This window comes from Struthio camelus, chromosome 1 (genome assembly GCF_040807025.1).
Source record: "Struthio camelus isolate bStrCam1 chromosome 1, bStrCam1.hap1, whole genome shotgun sequence".
Lineage (NCBI taxonomy): Eukaryota > Metazoa > Chordata > Aves > Struthioniformes > Struthionidae > Struthio > Struthio camelus.
Genome location: NC_090942.1, coordinates 79,367,838 through 79,391,205, shown reverse-complemented (window position 1 = coordinate 79,391,205; position 23,368 = coordinate 79,367,838). Strand labels below are relative to the sequence as shown.

Genomic DNA, 23,368 nt, shown 5'->3' with positions numbered 1-23,368 from the left:
CGAGAAATCTGGTTAGATGCTGATTTGCTGCTTCTCTTCCCTTCTGTCTCTGGAGGGATAAATGTTATTTGGAGTCAAAGATTTTCTGGCAGGAGATGAGGAAAGGAGTAGGTGGAAGGATTTGTCTGCACTGAAGGAGGATCACTAGATGTCAGACCGTCAATGAAGACGTGCTGAAGAATCTTAAATTCTTAAATGAGGGAGTAAGATCAGACTGGATAAAGTATGTGAGTTGAGCAGCAGCAGGGGGAAACTGAAAGGATGCTGAAAAAAACAAAAGAAAACAACTGGATGAGGCAGAAAGTTGCGGACAAGGAACACCAGCTTGAGCAATCTAGCTAAAGTGGGGTTGCCAAAATTCAGCTGAGGTCTTTGCCATGCATGGTTGGTATGGTAAGTTCTTTCTTCCCGCAGTGAATCTCCAAAGGCATTGAATTGCCTTCTGATGTCATTCTCTTCTAACAATGTGTCCTTAATACTCCTCTCAGCCTTGAAATGCATGATAAAGAAGGGATGAAAGGCGAATAAATCCTGCTCCTGTGGTATGAATTTTACTGAGTAAAGGAAGTCAACAGAAGCATAATCCCTCTTGCAACTGCATGGAATAGGTAACCTATGAACCCGGGAACAGTGGATAATTTGCAACTCTGGTGAAGGAATTGTTGGGAGATGGCACTCCAGGTAATAAGACAGAGAGGGTGCCAAAGACTTTGAAAAGAATCAGGAAGATCAGCTCTTCAGATGAATGTTGCAGCTTCCTATGTATTTTAGGACATTGACATTTCACCGTTCTCCATATCCCTCCCTTCCTATAATGTCTGTTTGGCAACTCATGAGTTTCCTGATTCATTTTGCTTCTCCTGAAGGTTTTTTTCAGCAAAGACAAGAACTAGCTACATCTCCCAGTCTCGAATGAGACAATCATTGTCTCTAATCCCCAGTAAATTTGATTTTGTGAAGAAGAAAAAGTTACTTCCATAAAATCATTCCAGTTCTGTAAAGCACCTTCTCAGTTAAGATGGAGAGATGATCTTTAAAAGGGAATCAATAGACTGGAGAATGGAGATATCTAGGAAATACAGGATGCTATACTTCTTGGCTAGGTTAGCTAATCTTCAGCTTCTCGGTGTGGCTTGAAACTCTGCTATTCTTTCTGCTTCTTAGCTGGCTCCTAGGTTTTATTGCCATTGGTTTTTCCCATGCACATACAGTGCCCTTTGCTCTTGTAGGAAAGTTAATCCTGGCTTGTACAAAAATGAACCTTCATAGTACCCACAGCTTCCATTCACCTCAAGCAGTGTCTCGGGACAGCCTGTGTTGAGCATCCCCTCTTGTCCTGCATGCTCCCTGTGACCTTATTATCTTCAGATACTTTTCCTTGCCAATTTGGGAAGAGGAATTCAAAGTGCAAGGAACTTGCAGTGAAGCCATTGGTTGTCTTTACATGGGGAGAACTGCCTTTTCTAAGACAAATATATTAGAAATAAGGCATTATCAGGAGGCAGTTACGTGCCTTGTTCTCCTCTGTAGCTTTGCAAGTCCTCTCCTGAATCAGTAATGGTATCTGGTAAGGGAAGAACATTATGAGCTCATGTAGGGATGTAAAGTGTGGGATTTGACAGCTAGGTGTGGGATTCCTGGCTGCCTATAATTAGACACATTAGAACAAGGACTTTCAGGGGGTTTGTGTTCTTGATGCAATGATTGGTCATGAGTCTCTGTATGCAGAAAAATATTACAAGAAGTGTCATTTATTGGTCTTTTATTGATGCTGTGCTGTGCATTTTTCGGCAATCCCGTAAGATAGGTCAATACGTCAAATACATTTCTGCAATAACTTTTTGTAGAAAAAGGGTCTGATTCTGAAACACTTCTGCACCTAAGTAATTTTATTACAAGGGGCTATCAAATTGATTCACATGCACAAAGCTTTTCGTGTATAGAAATATTTGTAAAATTGGCCTCCTGGTCCTTATTCATCAGAATAATTGTATACATTTATACTTCACTGTAGAACACACTCCTTTACTCTAGGATTGCAGAGTATTTTTGTGTGTAAAATTCCTCATCCAGTGCGAGGAGAGAGGAAAGGTACAGTCTCTTTGGAGGACTTCTGATGTTCCAAAAGAAGCTATGAGCAAGGATAGTCTTTCCAGGGGTCAATGAAAAATGTGTTTGACTATACGAACACATGTTCACATAACAGGACTTTTTTTTGGTGGCACTGACCATAAATTTCCATGCTTAAACAGACCCCTTTGCAACACTGCCAGCTGTTCTGCTTGGTCTCCCATTACTCCTGCATTCTCCAGCTGAACTGCAAGCACCCCTTATGCAGATACATGGGTGGAAGGGAAGCTCACTGAGCTCTCTTGCCCCTCCAGTAAGCCGGATGACTTTTGCCACCATAATCTCCAAGTAAATTGCACAAAGCTGTTAACATTTTTATAGGTGACTGCATAACATTATTGCATAAATGTAGTTGACAGATTAATGTATTTTACACAATTTCCTGAGAAAAACACTATAAGCAATATCAATAAATGAAAAGCAATGTACTTCATTATGTTTTCTAATTTATATCAACATTTCCTGCACATTGAAATCTGTGACCCATCATAGCTTTGCAGACATATAAACCAATTCTTGAACAGCAGAGAGATTGAAACAAATTTCAAAACTTTTCCTGTTGGCATCTTACTGATGCGGGAAGGACAACGCAATAACCCTAACCCCTTGCAGGTGATTTCATAAAGTTGTACACTTTATGAAATTGCAAGTTAGGCTAACAGTAATTGCTATTTTTATTTTGATGAACAAGTAACTATCTTATGATTCTGAGAAAAAGACTTTGCTCTTGTTATTGCACTACCAATGAAATATGCATTAAAACAAATCAGCCAGCAGAATGTCAATGAATTAACAACTAATATATAAAAAAAATCATCCTTCACTAGTTTAGTCAGGGCCTCATTCTAATCTCACAGAAGTTTTGCACTGATATAACCAGAGATTACAAAGGTAAATTTTCCAATTTACTTCAGGCTTCTCTTTTTTGAAATGTATTGCAAATGGTTACTTGGCTTGTTTAGAGTAATCGTAAACCTGTGAGTAGACTCATTTGACTGCTTAGAAGCCTACTCATGTACTTCACTACAGATGTCAGGTCTTATCAGATATTAATATACCTTTTAAAGCCTTACTTTTGATGGGTCATGCACAAGCAAATACTTTTGTACTTAACAGATGAGAAGTTACACTGATTTCACACTGAAACATTTTCCTATGCATAAGTATCTGCAGGATTGACCTATTTGTCCTTACTCGAATAAGCAGAGTTTGTTAAAATCCCCTGTACAGCTAATACACTGTATTGATTGAGAATTAAACATCCCCCTGCAAATATTTTCAATCCTCAGACCAAGTATGCTGACACTAGAAAGTGAACCCACTTAGAAATTATCTTTAGAGGAAGAAGGAAACTAGCTTCTTGATTTTGCCTGTTCAAGCTATGCGCATATACTAAATAAATGCTGAAATCGTAGTCAGTTACAAAAAGAAGTATTACTATCATGAATAAAGGTCCTCTAAAACATTCTGAGGCTTGTGTTTAATTGTAAGATTAAACAATTCAATGTTTAAGATTTTTATTCTTCATTTTGCCAATCTGAGAACATTTCACCATGAATCTATGTATGATTTTAATATAAGAATTTATGTCATGTTTGGGCATTGTTTATAATTGAGAAGTTTAATGAAAGCTAGATATCATGTTTTGGACTTCCTGCCTGTTATAACTCAAAAACAGTTTTAATTACAGTATATTTGATGTAAGTTGGTTTTGGTGTGTATTGGTGTCTTTAATTAGTTTTGAGATGAATTTAATTAGCTATTAAAATTGGCATCCAAGCACACCTGGAGCACAGTGGTGTTTTAAATACTGACTAATCATTTAGGGTTAGTTTCAACCTAATGTTCTAGTGCAGTTTAAATACAATTTCTGTGTGCAATCACTGCAGGAATGGGAATATTTATACATTAAGGTTCTCATCACTCTATCATCTAACTGCTTGTTTAAGATGTGCCCTTAATTTTCAATGTCATCAATAAAATTATTCGGAACATTATTTTTGGCTTCCAATGACACTCTGGCCATGCATCAACAAGACAGTAAATCTTACCGTAGGGCTCCTATTATGGCATCAAAAATACTGCAGCTACATGGCAAAACACTGACTTGGTATAAATTTGTGCTGCTGGTTTAAATGTTATCTAAAAATTGACAACAGGCTTCACGCTCGATCAGGTATTGTCTGCCCATATGACCTGAAGCTGGGTCACATATTGTTTTGGAACAAAAGTGACATAAAGGTGATGTGTTTCTGTCCACCCCTGATCTACATCGCATTTGTGTTGCGGGGTGACTTGGTGGCACCTATATTCATTACTCACAATCAAGGAATTATGGCTTGATTTGGCTGAAGTGGCGTATCCACTCGTTTCAACCCTTCCATGTTGGTTTAAAGCCTTGCTTCTTTTATTTAGTAACTAAATGGAGACCATGGTTCCATATTACTATTTCTCAACAGCAGATTCCTGTCCATGGGACTTGTGCCCAACCGTCTCAGACTTCCTGGATGTTTCCTCTTCAGTTGCTGAACACTTCAACACAGTTTGTGTTCCTGTATTCCCAATTAGACCTGTGAAACGAAGGAGATCCGGAAGCAATTCACCCCCTCAACATTTTAGTTCCCTTAAAACAAAAACAAAAACCTTTGTCTGCTTTTTTAATGCGGATCACATTAAATATCCCAGGTTGGGGTGCAAGCACACCAACAGTTGGGTCAGCACAAGCCAGGCACAGCAGCTTCTGCTGGAGAGGAACAAGCTGAACGTGCAGGGTAAGCAGGGAACAATTTAAACTCGCTTTGCTGCCAAGGGAATAGTAGCATGCCCGGACACAAGGCTGCCTACTTGCTTGAAGTCATCTAAATCAGTGAAACATCACTTTGTGGCTAAGTCAGCACCCACTGTTATGTTGCCTGCAGCACCCAGGTTTCTACCTGGGGTCTCGATGCCAGGACAGAGACAGGCATTGAGGCCGTCCCCGACACGTGTTGCCCTGCTTTCCATTGCTGTGACTCTTCTTCTAAATGAGCTAGCCGGGAAACAGGTAGTTGGGTGGGTGCTGGCAGCCCTGCCGGAGCCTGGCCCTCAGGCCCAGGGAGCAGACAGTGGACTTCAGAGCCGTGACTCCTCTCATGGCACCCGGGGGGAAACGGGCCTCGAGCAGCCACCATCCCCTGCAGCGAGGGGCACAAGTGGCCTCTTCCCAGCTTGCTGAAAGAAATTACTTTCCTGCCTGGCAGCTCCTTACGCACCCCGGGGGGCCGAGGAAGTAAAGAAGGAGCGCAGGGAAGGGAGGACGAGGCTAAAGGAAGAAAGTGAGCGAGAGGAGGAAAGAAAGGGGCACGAGTGAGGGAGAAGACAGCCGGAGGAAGAAGAAACTGTGAGAAACTTCCCCCCACCGCCCGCCCGCCCCTTCCCCCGCCTCAGGCCCGGGCAGGCTCCGCGCTGCGCCGAGGGGGCGGCCACAGCGCGACCGTTAAGAGCGTTGGCCCCTCCCCTCCCCCGCCCCGCCCCGCGCGCCCGCCCCGCCCCTTTCCCCCTCCCGCCCCGCGCGCGCTCCCGCCCGCGCGCGCCCCGGCACTTTGTTGTTCTCTCACCCACCGCGGCGGCGGCGGCGGCGTTGAAGGCGGTGCGCATGCGCGGGCCGAAAGCCTTCACTGCCCCCCCCCCCCGCGTCCTCCCTCCCTCCCCCCCCGCCTCTCCCGGCTCCATCCGGGCACCGCCGCATTAGCATTGACGAGCCGCGGCACAACTTTTTCCCGAGGCAAAGTGAAATCCCGGCGCGCGCGCGCGCGCGCGCGCGCTCCGAGGAGAAATATAGTCCCTGCCGGTCTCGGTCCTGGCCGTGGCCCCATTGGGCGGCGGGGGCGGCGGCGGTGGGGGCGGCGGGGGGGGGAAGGGAAGGAGGGGGTCCGGCGGGAAGCGGGGGGCGCGGCGGCGGGGGGCGGGGCGGGGGGCGGCGGGGGGGGGGAGTGCGCGCGCGCTCGTGCGGCGGCCGCGGGGGGGGGGGGGGGCGAGCGCGGGCGGCGGCGCGCGGGGAGGGGCCCCCCCCCCGGTAGTTTGGCGGAAAGTGAGTGATGAGTCCGTGTCCCCAGCAAAGAGGCAAAGAACTTGCTTTGCAGCCTGAGTAGTTGTTTCTTTCGATTGTTGTTGTCGCTTTTTTTTAAATTATTATTATTATTATTGCTTTTTTTTTTCCTTTTTCCTTTCCCCCCTCCCTCCTCCACTTCCTGGCCTTTCTTTCTTTCTTGCCTTCCTTTTTTTTTTTTTTTTTTTTTCCCCCCGTGGAGGGAGGGGTGGCTGCCTGGCTGGTCGGTTGCAAAAAGAGAGAAAAAAAAAGCCAAAAAAAAAAAAAGGAAAAAAAAAGAAAAGGAGGCAAAAAAAAAGCAAGCCAAACAAAACAAAACAAAACAAAAAAACCAAACCAAACAAACAAACAAACAAAAAAAACTTCATTCGGATCTGAAAGTGGCAGAAAAAGTGCCTGGCAAGTTGCAGGGATGGAGCTACACAGCTTGCAAGAGGCGTTAAAAGTGGAAATCCAATGTCATCAGGTAAAAAAAAAAAACTAATAATAAAATATAATCATAAAATAATAATAAAAAAATGTTCTTTCTATCCCCGGCGCTTTTTAGAGGGAGAGGGAAATCGGAAGGGAGCCAGTGTTGCATGCTTACCAAGTAGCGATTGCTTCTTGTCGCAGGGGCTATCGATCCGGGGAGCGGGGCCGGGGCCGGGGGCGGCGGGGCCGGGGCCGGGGCCGGGGCTCCCCGCGGGCCCCCCCGGCCCCCCGCGGCAATGGCGAGCACTTCGCCAAAGTAGTTTTGCGGATTGTTTGGCTGAGTTTTTTCTGTATGTGTGTGTTTGTGTGTGTGTGTCGGTGTCTGTGTGCCTGTGTGTGTATATCTGTGTGTGTGTGTGTGTGTGTTGTGGAGATCCGGAGAGTTAACATTGCGGTCGGTGCTTGTGTGAGTGTATGTGTGTGAGTGTGTGTGTGTCTGTGTGTGTGTGTGTGCGTGCGTGAGTGTGTGTGCGTGAGAGTGTGTGTGTGTGTGTGTTGGAGAGATTAGGACGAGACTTGAATATTTATGAGCTTTGCTTGAAACTGACTCGCAGTGTTTACTTGCCTCTTTGTTCCTTACCCCCCTCCCTCCCCCGTCCACACACATCCATACATTTAAAAAAATCCATTAAACTTGAAACAGTTTCTAATTCCTCCTTTTTGGGGGGGTGTTTTTTTTTTTTTATAGAAACTAGTTGCACAGATGAAGCAAGATCCACAGGTAAATGCAGATCCTTTTTTTTCTCTTCTTCAGTATTTTATCCCTGCTGTAATAAGCGCAGTTGTGTTGGGACAGCAGGATGAGAAACTTTATCAGTAAGAGATCTCATTTTGTAGTCTGCACTGAGCTTTCTTACTAAAGAGGGTGTTTTGTGTGTGCATGCTTTTGTACGGCTTCGGTGGAACGGTTTTGCCTTTGAACAATTTCTAGATCGCAAGTTTATTCATTACAGGGGTTAGTTTACACTTTGCCTTTAATATGCATCTTATTGCCGTTTTTGCAGAACGGGGATCTTAAGAAACAAATCCATGAAAGGCAATCAAGAATAGCAGCTCTTAATGAAAAACAAGTAAGGAACAGATCGATTCAGTTGTGTTTGGTTTTTCTTCTTGTTTTTACAATGCACTTTCTAAACATCCGAAAAGTGTCTGCGTTAGCTGAAAAATACCGACAGCAGAGAATATAACATCCATTTTCCTAAGCGTAAAGTGAGAAAATGCATGTTTTCAAAATGAGGTCGGATTCTTAGATGTCTTGCTCGGGAAAGAATGATTTTAGTACTAGTAGTAAAAAGATAAGCAGTAGTTAAAACGTAAAAAAAAAAATGAGGCGTCCATTTTGAGTTGGTCGACATGTTTTAGGAATATGGAAAATTCTCCTATCTTGGGCTACTTTGTGCACTTCCGCGTAATGTGCAGAGCAAGAGTTGGGAACAAGGAGGCTGGAGCCCAGTTTGGAGCCATTTCTGCTTTCGATTACAGAACTGATTTGTATTGATCACTTTATTTTATTTCTTTTCCTCTTTCTTTCTTTCTTTCTTTCTTTCTTTTTTTTTTTCTTCCCCACTTGCCTTTCTCTTCCCTTGGTCTGATCTGACGTGTTAGCTTTTGATTCGAGTTCACTTAGGCACTTTCACTTTTTTCCCCCCTTCCCCAAAATACGGATAAAAGCAGATTAACCTGTTTCAGTCGTGGGAGGGAAGAGAAAAAAAAAAAAAAACGGAGGAGGGGAACAAAACAAACCAGAAACCTCCCTTCCCAGCTCCCCCTCCCTCTCTCCCCCCCCCCGCCCTCCCCAAACTTTCTCCGTGCCGAGTGACCCCCGCGTACGCGGCTCCGCGTGTGACCCGCCCCCGCCCCCGCGGCGGCGGCGGCGGGGAGGGAAGTTGCCGGGGGCGGCGGGGGCCTTCAGCACCGCGGACAGCGGCGGCGGCCGCCGCGCACTCGCACTCCCACTCCCAAAACTCTCTCTTCTCCCCCCCTCCCCCTCCACTTTCTTGACTTCCTCATGCACCGAGGGCAGTGGCGGCAGTTGACAAAACCGGATAGCGCTCCCCCTTTCCAAGGGTGCCCCCCCCCAACCCCCGTGATGTGTGCCCCCCCTCCCCTCACCCCCCGGCCCCGCGGAGCAGCGCGGAGCTGGCCGGCCCCGCGGCGGCGGCGGCGGCGGCGGGATGGGTGGCGGTAGCTGCGGAATGCAGCGGCCCCTTCAGCACCACGGGCGCGGACAGCGCCCGCCGCGGCGGGCCAGGCGCCGCCGCCCCCCGCTGCCCCCGGCGCGGAGCCAGCCTCGGGGCTGCCGCCCGGGGTCGGGGGGAGGGGGGGGGACGACTGACTGACGGGGGGAAGACAAGCACAATTTTTTTTTTAATTTTTTTTTTTTTGCTGGAGTTGTGGTTAAAGTTGAAAAGTGAGCCGTGCATATATAATCCGTGCCCGTTGGAGGATGGTGATTGCATGCCACCCTTTTCCTCCCAGTTTATTGTAATCAGAATTTGTCAGCACTCTCAATTTGGTAGTGGAAGCTTCCATTTTGTGAGGAAGGGGTGTTGGTTCCTTCTAACATGGAGAAAAGTCTGCAGAGTTTGAAGGTGGGGGATGGGGCCCCATTCATGCTGAACATTACCATTTTGATTGCTTTGATGCCATTTTTGGAGGGGGGAGGGGATAGAATACCCTACTCAGCAGAGCACAAAGATGTTTAATCACTGTATAGAATCAAATCAGATACTTTCCTTTTTAAAGCAAATCTGACACTACATGATAGCTAAGGGCTGTTAGTCCTTTTTTTTGCAGTGTAAAACAGCAAGTTGTTGACTCTAACACTACTATACTGAGTAGAGGATTTTTTTTAAAAAAATGAGGTAGCAGCCTTTACTGCAACAATGCATCTTTATGTGTTCTTTCTTCAATATGGAAATAGTTTTACTGTTCTAAGTGGGTATTTAGAACATACATTTGATCATTTTCCCCCGTATTGTAGCAACTATTTCAAGGCTGTTTAAATTTTTATGATGATAGTAAATGAGAAGCTATTTATTATGTGTCATGTTGGAATTTAGATAAGGCAGAGAGACACATTTGAAAATACAGTTGGAATGTTCTGATTCAGCTCGGTAAAAAAGGTTTTTGCTAAGCTTGCACAACGTTTTCTGTATTATCCAAACTAACTAGTAAACAATGGTCTCCTATTTATGACTCTCCCTTCTCATACTCTTGTAAATAAATCTATAGCCTTTAAAGTAATTAAACATACAATACTAAAATTCGATAGACAGGAAATCTGGCCTAGCAAGAACAACTGCTATTTTTAGGCAAAAACCTAGTTTTACATTTCTTTACCGATTTCAACATCCAATGCAACAAGAGCGTATAAATAAGATACTAGGTGGTGATGATGCGGTGTCCTCTTGCTCCAGACTGCCCCCCCTGGAGGTCTAAATTGAAATCTTTCTTGGGTCACAAGTGAAATGAGTTTGGAGGTCTTAGCCTTTGACCAAGTCGCAAAAAGGTTGTGTAACTTTTCAGATTTGGTATAATTAGTAGTTTCTCCTTGCATAATGGCTTATGAATGAACTATTGGTCCTTCAGGGCATGAAGGAGATGCACTAAAGGCTACTGTGGCAGTAGTTTGAGTGCTACTGGATCTGTTCAGTGGTTTCAGGCTCTCCCTTTTGTGAGTGTACCAAAACATTGACCTAAAATTAAGAAGGCAATGTAAGTAGGGAGGTTGTTTCTATATAGTATTGACTTTCCTTCTCTTTTAACCCGTCCCCAGCAGATTTGTTTAGGAACAGCTGATTCATAATTCGATAATGTATACCTTTGTGCATGGACTGAATACAAAAGATGCTAAAATTACGTTTCAATTAAAAGGCACACGTGGGTGATGAAACAGATAGTAAAATGAATGGATGATCACATCATCCACATCTGTTAGAAATATAACAGGAGTGAGTATTGTCTTTCAGGATCCCATTCTTCAGTTTCCCATTGTAGCCGTTAGCATTTATGGCAGCATTTCCTTTTCTTAAAAGTTACAAATAAAGACAGAAAGAAGTGAAAGACAAACTCAACTCTTGGCACATGAGATAAATGTATAAAGTAGACTTTTGTGAAAAGTTAGATTTCAATTTGAAACCTAATTAAAGTTCCCCATTGTCAGTGTTTCTTTTACATTACTGGTGTAGAAATATGGAATTAAACATAGTTTTAATACTTTCCCAGTGGTTTCAAGTAAGTATTATGGAGACATCATTTTCATTATTTAAATGATGTAGCTTAAATCAGTGCTTAATTTGGTGTTCTGCTCAGAAAGACAAAGTTAGACTTTTGTTAGAAATGTATCTTTTGTATACTATAGTTTTGATGAATTGTAATAGCATTTGAGAGTGGGTTACCTCTTCTTTAACAAGATATGATGTGTGAAGACTCCATTAGTTGGTCCAGTGGTTTTACACCTTCAATCTACATCACATGCAGAGCAGCAGTAACATTTTTATCTAAATTGTCAAGCAACAAGCATTTATATGTAAATAAAAGAGCTATCATAAGAGCCAGCATTGGTCTTAAAAGCACACCAGAGGTGCTCTGCTGCACGTGTTTCTTGCTTTCTTTATTTCCATAAAGAGTCATTAAGGGTCTTCTCATTTTAGAAAGTTGTCTCTTATTAATTAATAGATTAAGATAAACAAATAAACAAACCTTTAACCTCCAGTCACAAGTTAACTGTTACTGACATAAGTAACATAAGTAAGTATTAGGTGGTAAGCCAGGTCTTAAAAATTAACAATGAGCATGTGTGAGCTACTGTATTTTCAACTGTGATGAACTCTGAATTCAGACAGCCTGTCCTGGAGCTCAGTAATAAAAATATGTCTTCCTGAAAGACATTATATATATGACATTCACTTTTGCACTGCCTCATTTCTTTACCATGATTTACTATCTAAGCAGAAAATCAACACTAGTTTCAGGCAGACTCTCCCAACCTGTGTTAGTGCTGGTTTGCATTTTTGAGTAATATATCTGAAATTAAACCTCTGACTGTATTTTTACTTTTGGTGATTACCAGCAAAGCCTGTTTGTGGAAAGCATTAGTCTTCTTAAAATTTAAATACACTTCTTATGCAAGTTGTTGGAAAGCGTTGAGCTCAAGATGTCTGGTTTTGCCCATGCTGTATCTTTCTTTTGGGGAGAAAGGGGGAGATGTCTTTGTGGTTTGTTGAAATGTGCGCTGTGCTGTGCCTGGAAATGGCAGCATTGTTTACACATGGTAAAGGCGAAATTATTGACATTTGCCAAAGCTCAGTATTTCATATGGTTGGGTACTTTCAAAATTGTTGAAATAAAATAGGGGTTATAAGTGTCAGTGAAAGCAGAGATAAAGCCTGAAAGGCATTTCCAAATCAAGTTGAACCCAATGTCAAATTCTATCCTGAGGCACGCACACAGCGCTCCCATTTCTTGTGGCAAGAGCTGTATCTATGTACGTTCCTCCCAGCAGAATTTAGTGGCAAGGGCCTTACGGAGCACTCACTGAAGTCAGAGGAGACAGGGTGATGATCCCCCAGGTGGAATATGAAGCTTTCCAATCACTGTATTGAGTCTTTAAACAGAGAGACAACAGGTACTAAATATGGGCTTGACTTTGCCGTTCTTCTGCGCGCTGAGGTCCTACTGACTTTGCTGAGAAAACCGAGCGACTGTAGAACTTACTGGATCAAAGTAAAGATTAGTTCTGGACTGTAATTCAGAAAGCTTCAGTTCCTCTTCTTTTTTTTTAGGGGGGGGAGGCTAGAATCAGCTAGTAATTTATTGATTGCTTTAATAAACCTGTGGAAAAAGTGACAAAACCAGGGAAGAATTTACCTTTGGCTCCTTGGAGGAGAAATTTGGGAATCTAATTTGCATAATAGCAATCCTAGCACTCTGTTTGTGCTTTCAGTCATTCTGCATGGAGATTTACACATTCATATTGGGGGAAAATGGTAATAAAGAACATTTTCATAGAGGCGCAACACAATAGAAATATGTATACTTATGGCTCTCTGTCTTCCATTAGGTTGCCCTTATAAGATTCATGGAAATTGCACATCTGTAATGAAAATGTGTACTGGAGGGGGTTAGAACCACCTTTTGTTTGGTAGCTGCTTGACTGGCGTGTGAAATGCTATTTTATTCTAGCATTTTTCTTTGACTGTACACTTTTCTGCACTTGTACAGTGTATCACTTGGCAGGGCTATGGGTTGAAAAGTGAATGTTACATTCATTCTAACCATTTTAAAGAGTTCACTTTGATATTTTAGCCACTTAAAACACCTGCTGTCAGAACAGTACAATTGATTTCAATTAACTTTGAATTTCTTCAATAAGATGACTCTTATAATAACTCCAGTAATCCCATGATGCCTCATTAGAGGAGCTGGCTATGATGATTATCCCTGTGATTTAGCAATTTTTTCCTTACAATGCCTTTGTCTATTCAGAAGAAGGAATTATGGCAACAATACCTTTTTATTTCACTTCTGGTCTTACAGTAGCAGTACTTGCTACCTGTTACATGTTGTAAAATATCTAATTTATACTTGCAACAAACAGGTATTTGTTCGGCTGTACATGATGCTCTGGTAGGCAGACCCTTTCAAAGAAACTTTAGTTCCATATAGCAACTCTGTCTCATGGAGTTAGAATTTGTATTTATTTTGTAGTAGATGTTTGGACAGTTAAAGGTGTGCTTTCACAGAAGTCTTTGTGTAGAGCTCTGATTTAATGGGACAGATTCTCCACTGGCCCATGCCGTATGCGCAGCTGATCCAGAGCCATGCATTGTGTCAGAGGTTTATACCAGTTCACCTTGTTTCAGGATCTGTCCCACTGACTCATTCTGCTTGCGGAAGGAAAGGAGAATGTGTCTCCTTTCTGTAGCATGATGCTGGAGGAGGGCTTTTGAACGGTGATTTTAAATCACATTTCCAATGGGATACTGCATCACTCCTAACACTTCTGGTACATTCAAGTAGAGAAAATCCATTTTCATCTCATTCCAGATTTGATTTTCAAGTTGAAAGCATGAAGGAGTATAAAGGCACGTTAATACAGAGTTACTTTTAACTTTCCCCTCTATGCCTTTCTCTTTGTGATCAAAGATAAAATATGCAGTATTTTTACTTGATTATAACATGATATCTCCTTCTCCCCGCCGCCCCCCTAAAACAAAATCTGAGGCATCAACACAATTTGTAATCAATAGAGTTAAAGGGTAGAAGTTTGCAAATCAATAAGACAAGGCCATGGTAAATGGTGTGTGTGTGACCATGATGTCAAGAAGGGCAATTTGTACATGCATAGTAGTTGGAGGTGAGGGAAGTATAAAAATGTGCTGCAAGTTTAAGATAAGAACAAAGAAAAACAAAAAAAGAATTGGACTAATTGAAATGCAAATTTGTCTTTCTACCATTAAAGTAGACAGTTATTTCAGCTTAACAGAATCATATTTGGTCATACCCAATTCTCCTTGTTAAATCACCTTAAACACACTCCCTTTATATGTATATATATGTATGTGTATCTTTTTTTTTTTTTTTAACTTAAGGTGGTGCCACTTCTTTATTTGGAAATGTTCTCCTTGAAACAAAATGTGCTTCCTTAAACATGCTTTCTTCCTCTCTCTCTCTCTTTTTTGAATCAGCTACTTATTGTTATGTAGTAGCAATTTCCAGAGTGTCATATGAAATTGCTGATGCGGCTTAGTTCTAGCTACAACCTGCAACTGCCAATAGTAAGCATCTATTGAAATCTAATATGTACTACAGGGTTTTTTTGTTTTTTGGGTTTTTTTTTTTGCACATGTATAGGCATACCCTTCTGGTTAATATACAAAGAAAATGGAAAAAATATGAAGAGGTACTTTATTTTTTTTACCCATGGAGGAGTTAAGTGAATGTACCAGTGTAAACCGCAAAATCCCCTTTTTGATGGAATGCAAGTAAAGCAGAGAACTGGCCTTAAATGTGGCTGCAGGAAAATCAAAACAATAAGTATCTGGAAACTTGGTAGCTATGATGGGTGGTGCTGATTTGAGTGGTTTGAGAAGCAGCGTTATTTTCAGAGTTGGAATTCAGTCCTAAGAGCCTGGGTGTTGAGACTGTGGCAAGAACAGCGTATTTGCCTGAAAATTTGTCTGATAGCTTACGTTTAATCAAGAGAAGCATATCATTGGTCTTGAAACTGAAGTTAAATCTATATAGTGTATAGGTCGTTTTCCTTTCTAGATTGACTTAACTTGATCGTGTTGGTACTTTGTGATGCAGCTTGTCTCTTATCCAGACAGAAGAAATGGAATTAGCCTTTCTGAGCAAACTCAGCTATTGGTGATAGATCTTATAAGGTTACAGAAAGTAAAAATGTATGTTACGTTTTGATTAACGTGATTCAAGTGAGAATCGTTGATACTTTTGACGTGCAGCAGAGATTAACCTGCATTTTTTTGTAATTTTCCATTTTTCTGGAGCACTTCAAATCAGCTAGGATTGCTGAAAGATTTATTGGTGAACTTAAGCTTTTCTAAGAATGGAAAAGATGGGAGAAGATTCCATTCTCAGAAATGTAGAGATTCGAGTGTCTCTGTGTGTAAATGTGCTTGTGTGTGTGTGTGTGTGTGTGTGGTTGGGTGTGAGCATAAGGTCTTTCTCTTTGATATCATTCAGGCAGAAAGCCAATATGCGCATGTAAATGAGCCTGAAAATGTAATTAAAAATATATACATACTGAGGACTGTGATACAGAATTTAATATGAGATGCAGGTTACAAAGTGACAAGTAACATTTCCCATATAATCACTGATACTAACTCTGATCTGTGATTTATGCATCTCGTGTTATTAAGTACCTTACAGATAAATACTGGAATTATTTCTTAAGATATAATTTGAACACAATGACTGAATGCAAAATGAGACTTGCCCTTTCTTTCCCCCCAAACAAAACCAAAACAAAAATACACTTGCCATGAAAATGTTACTACGAGAGTAAAAGTATTTTACACAAGGTCAAATAAAGACCTCTCTGATAACATATCTTTCCTGGAAATAAAATGTGACAAAATAGACTTCTCCGTGTTATTAATACATTAAGATTGAGGAAATTCTGCAAATCATTAATACTCATCTAGAAACTCATGCACAGATGGAAAAAGATAAAGATTGCCAGGTGAAAGACATAAACAGTCTTGGTCTTTATTTCCGTGTAGATAGCTTTGTTTTGCACGTAAAAGCTTACATAAGAGGTATCTCAAAAAACTCCCAACTTAGGTAAAGAAGTCAGTTTTCTTTGTCTGAAAGTATTCCTGTCTGCGCTAAAAGTTAGATTAGAGTGCTGGATGCAAAAACTGACATTTCTGCTCTCCAGCTTGGGGGAAGCTACTTTGAAAAGCTTTAATTCTCATTTAAAAATACAAGTGGAATCCAGATGTATTTCTATAAACAGCCCTGTAGCCCATAAATATATACAACCTAAGCCAAGGTCTTATTTACGTTATTTTATTAACATTCTTTGCTGAGTGGGCTTGAATGGAGCACAATCTCTCATACAGAGGATCTAATTATAAACACAAGGGACAGAACCAAATAAGCAGTCTTTAAAGGGAAAAGAGTCTGGCAGCTTTGTTTAAAGTGTCCTTTAATGAACTTCTTTAGCAGCTTGTTTCTTAGCAACACATTTTATTACATACCAGTGCGGGAGAAGCAGTTTGCAGATGGAGTTGCACACAGTAATTTATTTCCCCCCCCTTTTTCTTCCCCCCCCCCTTTTTTTTTTCTCCCACTTCTCTGTGGTGACTCAACTGGAATGTGCAGACTGGCTTTTCCAACGCTGAGAGCTCACTCCAAATCCCTGATTGGTTCATTTGTATCTGTTCTGTTCTGTTAGGCGATGAGAAAGGCATCTAGTATGGTAAATGCATAGTGATTTTGCTTGCTCCTAGAAATTCAGATGTGACTCTTCTGAATAGGCACGGGCTTAAATTAAAAACAAACCAAGCCTCTTTCAATGCACTTTTTTCCGTGTCTGCGTTGCACTCGGTGCTAGTCCACATCACAGGCACAGATTAGTTTCCAAACTTGGAGGTTATTTACTCTCTGCTCTTACAAGGGGTTACTTTAATCCATCATCTTTTTCTCCTCTAAAACTGATCGGAATATAGCACTGACAGGAACGCTTGCAATCTTTTTTTTTTTCTTTTTTCTTGGACAAAACCTGCCAGTTAAATTGCAAATGTATTTTAAAAATAACTATTTTTTTTTTTATAAAACCAATAAAAAATAGTGCACTGCTGTAACTCTTTCATATGACCTCCGGTCTTTATTTTTGTAGAAAGAAATACTTTTTGTTCTTTGCATTACTGATTACAGCCCCATCTCTGCATGTATGTTTTGAGTGAAGAACTCTGTGAGTAGCTCTTTTCAGTAGGTCTGGCTGAGGAGCAAGGTACTTCTGAAGATGTGTATGTGCAACAGAATCTACGCTTTGTTGTTTTTTCTCGTAATTAAAGGGAAAAATGCCTTTTATGAGCAAATTAAGTACCATTCAGCCCAATTTACATTTTCTATTGGCTAGGGCAGGTGTAAATTCCTGAAATATATTTCCCTGTAGTTCACTGAAGTTACCCAGAGTTTGCACTGGCTAGAGGGAGAAAGGTAGGTGAGAAGACGAGGGGGAGGAGGAAGGCAGTCCAGAGTGTTAAGAGTACTCGGAGAAGATTATTGGCTTAAAAATACTGCTCTTGGGGAAGGTTTCATTAAACTTCCGCCAGCAGCTGATACCTCAGGCATTGATATTGAAAAGACAAAAAGCATCCATTTCATAAAGTCTGTTTGTATTTGCAAGTAGATAGGAGACAGTTTTTGAAAGAGATGGAATTGTTTCTTTCCTTAACATTAGTTTAATGTAAATGTATTTCCATTAGCTGGCAAGCCTTTATGTTTCTTGAATCCTCAGTTCAAAACAGAAGTTTTTTTTCACACCAAAATATGCATGGATTTGACTCTAGTTTTCTGCCTCCAGTTTGTCAGGCGACAGTCTGTCTGTTGTTGCTTTTGCATTTGCAGTATCTGTCTTATCAGGAGCTTAAAAGAAGTCCTCTGAACTTTAAAAACACAAAGCGTGCAGTAAATGGAGGGATAAAAGACCCAGTCCCACCTACTTTTAAAACACTGTGATATTAGACCCGAAACAGTAGGCTGTCCTCTGAAGCCCAAAGTGATTAAGTTGCCACGTGATTAACTTATTCTTTTCTTTTGCAATTCAGTTCACTGTTTGTTAACTTAAATTGGATTGGAAAAACTCTAAGCTGGGGAATGCCTCAGAATCTTGCACAGTCACCGGCATTAATAATGACAGCCTGAACTGTGGAACAAGCTAAATCATAAAAATCGCAATATTGTTACACTAAAGGGTTACATGTGTTTCTGCAGTCGTAATGGCCATAACAGAAGGGATCATCGGTTTCTGGTCCCACCATAAGAAACAGTATTTACGCCATGCAAAACATTTGAAGTCCATGCCTCAGGGTCATTTATTTTATGTTGTAGTGCTGGGAATATTTAGGTGAGGTGTACAAGCAAGAGACTTAACATATTTAGAAGCCTCTTCTGCAAAGATTGCAGTACTGAAGAACAAAATGAAGCACTTAATTATCTTCCTAAGATATACAGTACCTTAAGGAGACAATTTGGAAGCTGTGTATCAGACTGGCCAAAATGAAGCAACCAGCTCAAATTGTTCTTTTTGTTTCAATAATGAAAGAAAATATTGTTTTTTCCAGAAGCACAAACATTTCCAGAAACTTCTTTAACCCTCTGAGCAATAGCACTGCAGCTTATTACCGAAGTACTTTGACTGAGGGAAACTTAAAGGAACTTCCATCCCCAGATGAAGCAAAGACTCATTTATAAACAATGAGAGCAGGAACAATAGCAAGCTGAGTGCATTCTGCATGAATAATATAACTGAGGGCTGTGAAAAGCCTATGATTTTAGTATGCCAAACTCCGTGTGGGAGGGCAGCATTCAGCTGATTTTTCGACATTGGAGACTCATCCCTTCTCTCCCCCACGTGTATGTGCAAACATACACACGCAGAGGACTGGCGGGGATGATTAAAGGGGGAAGTCATCAGCAACTCCTATGCAGTGATGCTGAGACTCAAGTGTAAATTCATAAAACTGATGGAACTCTGGCTGAAATCTAGGCCAATGCTTAGCTTTAATGCATGCCTTAGGTAGCTGGAAGAAAGGCCAAAGACCTGATTTAAGATCGAGTTTGAGTGTCAGCCTTTATTCTTGGCTGTGAGTCTGATTTTCTTTGCGTTCAGGAGTTTTAAGTCAGAGCGCTTACGAGGCCTTTAGTATGAATGCACATTTCTGGCACCTTTAGATATATATATTTTTTTATTTATGACCCTAAATCTGGATTTAAGCTTTGGATTTCAGGCCTGTTGGTTGAAAAATTTTGGCTATGGTTGGTTATTTTCCCTTTTCTTCCTTCACATTTATTTAATTGAAGTCATTTTTCTAAAGGTGCTGGACTGTAAGCTCTTCAGATCAGAAACTCTCTTTGTCCTGTGTATGTTCAGTGCTTGGCTTAATGAGATTCTCTTCCAGGGCTCCTAGACAATAAGATAATGCAAACAGTGAATAATAAATTGAAGGCAACAGTAGCTGAAGTTTAGCCATACACAGTGGCAGAATAAACTTTCCCCAAAACTCATCTTTGAGTGTTTTAGTCAAACATGCTACAAATACAGAGCAATCATGCTGGAATTTTTCTAGCTTAGGCTGGATGAGGTAATCCACTGCACCTACTCTTATGGATTTACTATCATATAAAGATATTGATAGTTTTATAGAAAATATTAGATATTGTTATTTTCACATACAGTTATATTTTATGTAGCTTTACAGTTATATTTCATATACTATATTTCATATATTGTTTTATTTTAGATGTTTGCATCATATGACATGTTTTAGTTTGACTGATGTTAGCAGTGGGCAAAGGCTTTGTCCATCGTTACAGTTTCTGATGGTCTTCCCTTTTGCTTTATCGCATCATTTTTTCCCAAGAAAAAAACAAGGAATCACTGTTTGCCTTAATCAGCCAGATTAAGTTTTCATAGCTTTATTCTGTTCAGCTGAGCTGTGAGTGCTGATACTTCCTGAGAATCTGGGCCAGGTTGGCATAACTTCCCCCTCAACCTTCTCCAAATTACTCTTTCTAAAGAAAGTCATAAATCGACAAACCAACGATATGATGTATGACTTGATCCCTAAGATTCTTACTCTTTTTTTAAGCTAGTTTCAGCTGAAGCCACTATTAGTTTGCTAATCATCTCTCCGTAAAGACTGTGCAAAAACCAAGGCTAAACCTTTGGATTTCGACATCACTTGCAGTCATTTCTTTAAAAAGTAGCTTTAAAAATGTTTTTCTTACAGAAGAAAGGCCAAATAATAACTATCTAACTATTACTGCATATTTGCTTGACAATTCACTATTGCTTGGAAAAGCTCTTGCAGACTCTCAGGTACTTGTGTATTCATCAGCTAGCTTCTGAGCAAGCTATCATGTAAATGCATAGTTATAAAGTTTTTAAAATGCGTAGTTCTCACCAGATTGGACAAATATATGACCTGAGATTTATTAAGATGCAGCTTCTTGACATGACAGAGCTTAGAGCCTTTACGGTCTGTTGGGTCGTGACCCACTGAAGGAATTTTACTTTCCCAGGTCAAGGATCCATTAGGTAGGAACAGTTCCTCCAAAATCATTACACTATTATCAGCTCGGACAGACTTCAAATTAACATTAATGAAGTACTGGTCTTCTGTGGGAGATTTGGTCTGAAATGCTGAACTTGCAATGAATCAATGTTAAACAAAAATTACTTGTTTGCTTTACAAGCCCATCCAACTTCATTCTTGGAGAACTGTCTACCTTCCAAACTAAGAGCGTCCAAAATGTCTTTTTCAGTGGAGAAGTACACGCAGAGGTTTTAGCCTCAAGGGCTGGATTCTGCCAAGCACAAGGAGTTTGGCCTAAGCGCCCTTCAAATTTTAAGGAGAAGAACTCCCTTCCCCTAGCAGGAGAGGTTTCCCAGCTGTATAGAGATCACATAGACACACCCAGAGAGCAGGAGAAACAGGACTGAGAGATGATGTCTATAGTAAAGGCAGTTCTGAGCACGGTTTCCTCTTCCTCTTCCATTTTGCACGGAACAAAATTTTGCTGAATGGGTACCCAGGAAGCGTGCAGGGAGCTTTAAAGTGACTCCAATCAGTAGTAGAATTTTCAAAATCCTATGCATTTCTATTTCTTAACACTAATATGCTTATTCTTTTTTTAATTACCAGCTATAACTGGACCTATGATTCATTTTCTTTACTAGAGTGTCATTACTGGCCTTTCTGTATTCAGAGGTCCATGTTAAAATGTTTGATTAACCCTCTCATTAGAGTAACAATGCCTCTGCTCAGTGTAGTAACTTAAAACTAAGTCATTTAATTTAGCCTTATTTTTAACTCAGAGAATGGATGAGTCAGTTTTCTTGCCTTGCCTGTGTACCAAAAGGTAATACCAAGCTCATCTAGAAAAATGCCTGAGGGCTCTCCTCTTTCTTTTAGTTTAGGTAGGTAAACCTACAGCAAAGTGGTCCTGAACGCTCCATGGGCTTGCAAGAAAATATATCAGCATCGTCTGAGAGGTGTTCACATCTGATGTTACCCTAGACTAAAATAATATGTTTCTGCTGTGGATTTTCAGAATGTGATCCAAGTAGTGCTATTAACTGTCTAGTGAAAACCGCGCTTCCGTTAGTTGCTGGCAGTTGTGTTGGCTCCCGGCAGGCTTCCCACCTTTCTTGCTTGACCGTAATTCCTTCATCCTGAGGGATTTTTATGTTAAAACGAGCTACATTCTTGAGATAAGATACTCCTTTTTTTCGTTTCTTGGGGTTTGTAGGAGGTTGATGGCTATATCCACATAAACAAGTAGTGCAGCACAACGGGAGCAGGTGTGGAGAGCAGAAAGAACATGGTGCTGAGGACCTGATAGCCACACCGCATTCGTACTGAGGGCTCAAGTTAGCTCTGCTCTGGTCCCCTGGGCTGAACGTCCATGACTGCTTGCAACATGTTAAGTATGCCCCAGAAGTCTACTCTTCTGTTCAGTTTAATCCAGAAGGAATCCATTTGTCTGCTCCAAAGCAACTTTGTTAATACGAATCAAAGCACAGGAAGGGTGGTGGACTGGGAGATCTGCTTCAAAAGTGAGCTCTTGATTTGAAAATGGCAATTCATGTGGACTTACCCAATATGTATTCCATGTCAATGGGTTCTTCTTATGCTGAACACAGCATCACTCCACCCCTGCCCTTCTATCCCTGTAGATGGTATCACAGGGCATGGATGGAGCGGGAGGCGGGAAGACAGCTGGCATCCTGGTGAGCATGGGTGCATCGATTACATCCCTCTCTGTTCTGCATGCCAGAAGGACATGGAATGAAGAAACAGTTCCTATTATCTTTTTCCAATCTATTTTGAGGGCTGGAAAAGTTTTCCAGCCCTGACGCTGGGCCACTGAAACCCTGAGCTTTGGGCTGCTTCAGGTCTAATGGGATTCTGAAATCCTGCCTAAGGCTTTTATTTTCTTTATTTCAGACGTAAGACCTGTTCCTCAGTTTGGCAGGGAACAGCTTCACTCAAGGAAAAGGCCCCTCTTCCGTGGCGTAGCAGTATTTTGGGCTGCCTTCTGCAGTCAACTTATTTGTCTTGGCGGAAGTTAACATCTGTGAATTTTGTTACCTTGCTTGGATATGACATTAGAGGGACACTATGAACTCTCTTACCTTTCCTGAAGAATGTATTACCAATTCACTTCTTCAATAGGAAATATTCCCTTCCTTTTTGGGTTCTCAAAATTTATAGCCCTGCCTAGTACATGAGAGTCAGAGAAATTAATGTGATTTATAAACACAGGTAAAAGTTGCTTGGCCTAATTTACTCTTAACATTTTGCTCACTGTAGAAAACTGAGCAAACAACATCCGTGGAAGAAGTGTGCTAGTGCCTAGAATTCTTTAATATTAAATAATATTAGCTGTTAAAAAACAAGGGAGCAAATGGATAGTCTCCCGGTATTCCTTTAAAAAAAAATCTCTTACCATTCTTTTGCCAAAAAACTTTACTGCTGCTGGCCTTTAGCACTCCTAGGAGCTATGTGAGCAGCCTGACTGGGGATCAATATGCTGATGGAGCTTGCTGTAACCAGGCTGGAGTCTATGTAAGTTGGGTTAAGCTATACTCACCTAATGGTACGAAGGTTGTGCCATAGTGTAACCAACCACTCTTCTTTCCCAGCAAGTGCTCAGATGCCACAATGACCTTATACAGGTCTTGCCTGACGTGCAGACCATGTAGTTAAATGTAGGCAGCGTATGCCAAGGGACTGGTGTACACTGATGTGTTTAGTGTGTGCAAATGTTTCTTTACAACGTAGTGAGCTGCATGGTTTTGTAAAAGTAAATTGTGCAGTTGGCCTCTTTCTGCAGCTGCCGTAGAAATGAAGGTTGGGATTGCGTTAGCCACAAATGAAGGCTGGGATTATGTTAGCCACAAGCAGTGGCAAG

The 23,368-nt window shown here is 41.3% G+C and overlaps 1 protein-coding gene across 3 annotated transcripts in view; it reads left to right on the top strand.

The window, feature by feature from the left end:
• The first annotated feature begins 6,187 nt into the window (after nucleotides 1-6,187).
• The window catches only part of PHF21B (PHD finger protein 21B), a 167,371-nt gene continuing 150,190 nt past the window's right edge, over nucleotides 6,188-23,368 (top strand). For all 3 annotated transcript variants that reach the window (XM_068951384.1, XM_068951434.1, XM_068951376.1), the window contains exons 1-3: nucleotides 6,188-6,683; nucleotides 7,380-7,412; nucleotides 7,696-7,761. In XM_068951384.1, the coding sequence (XP_068807485.1) occupies nucleotides 6,630-6,683; nucleotides 7,380-7,412; nucleotides 7,696-7,761 (153 nt within the window). In that variant the 5' untranslated portion in view covers nucleotides 6,188-6,629. The remainder of the gene's footprint in view (nucleotides 6,684-7,379; nucleotides 7,413-7,695; nucleotides 7,762-23,368) is intronic.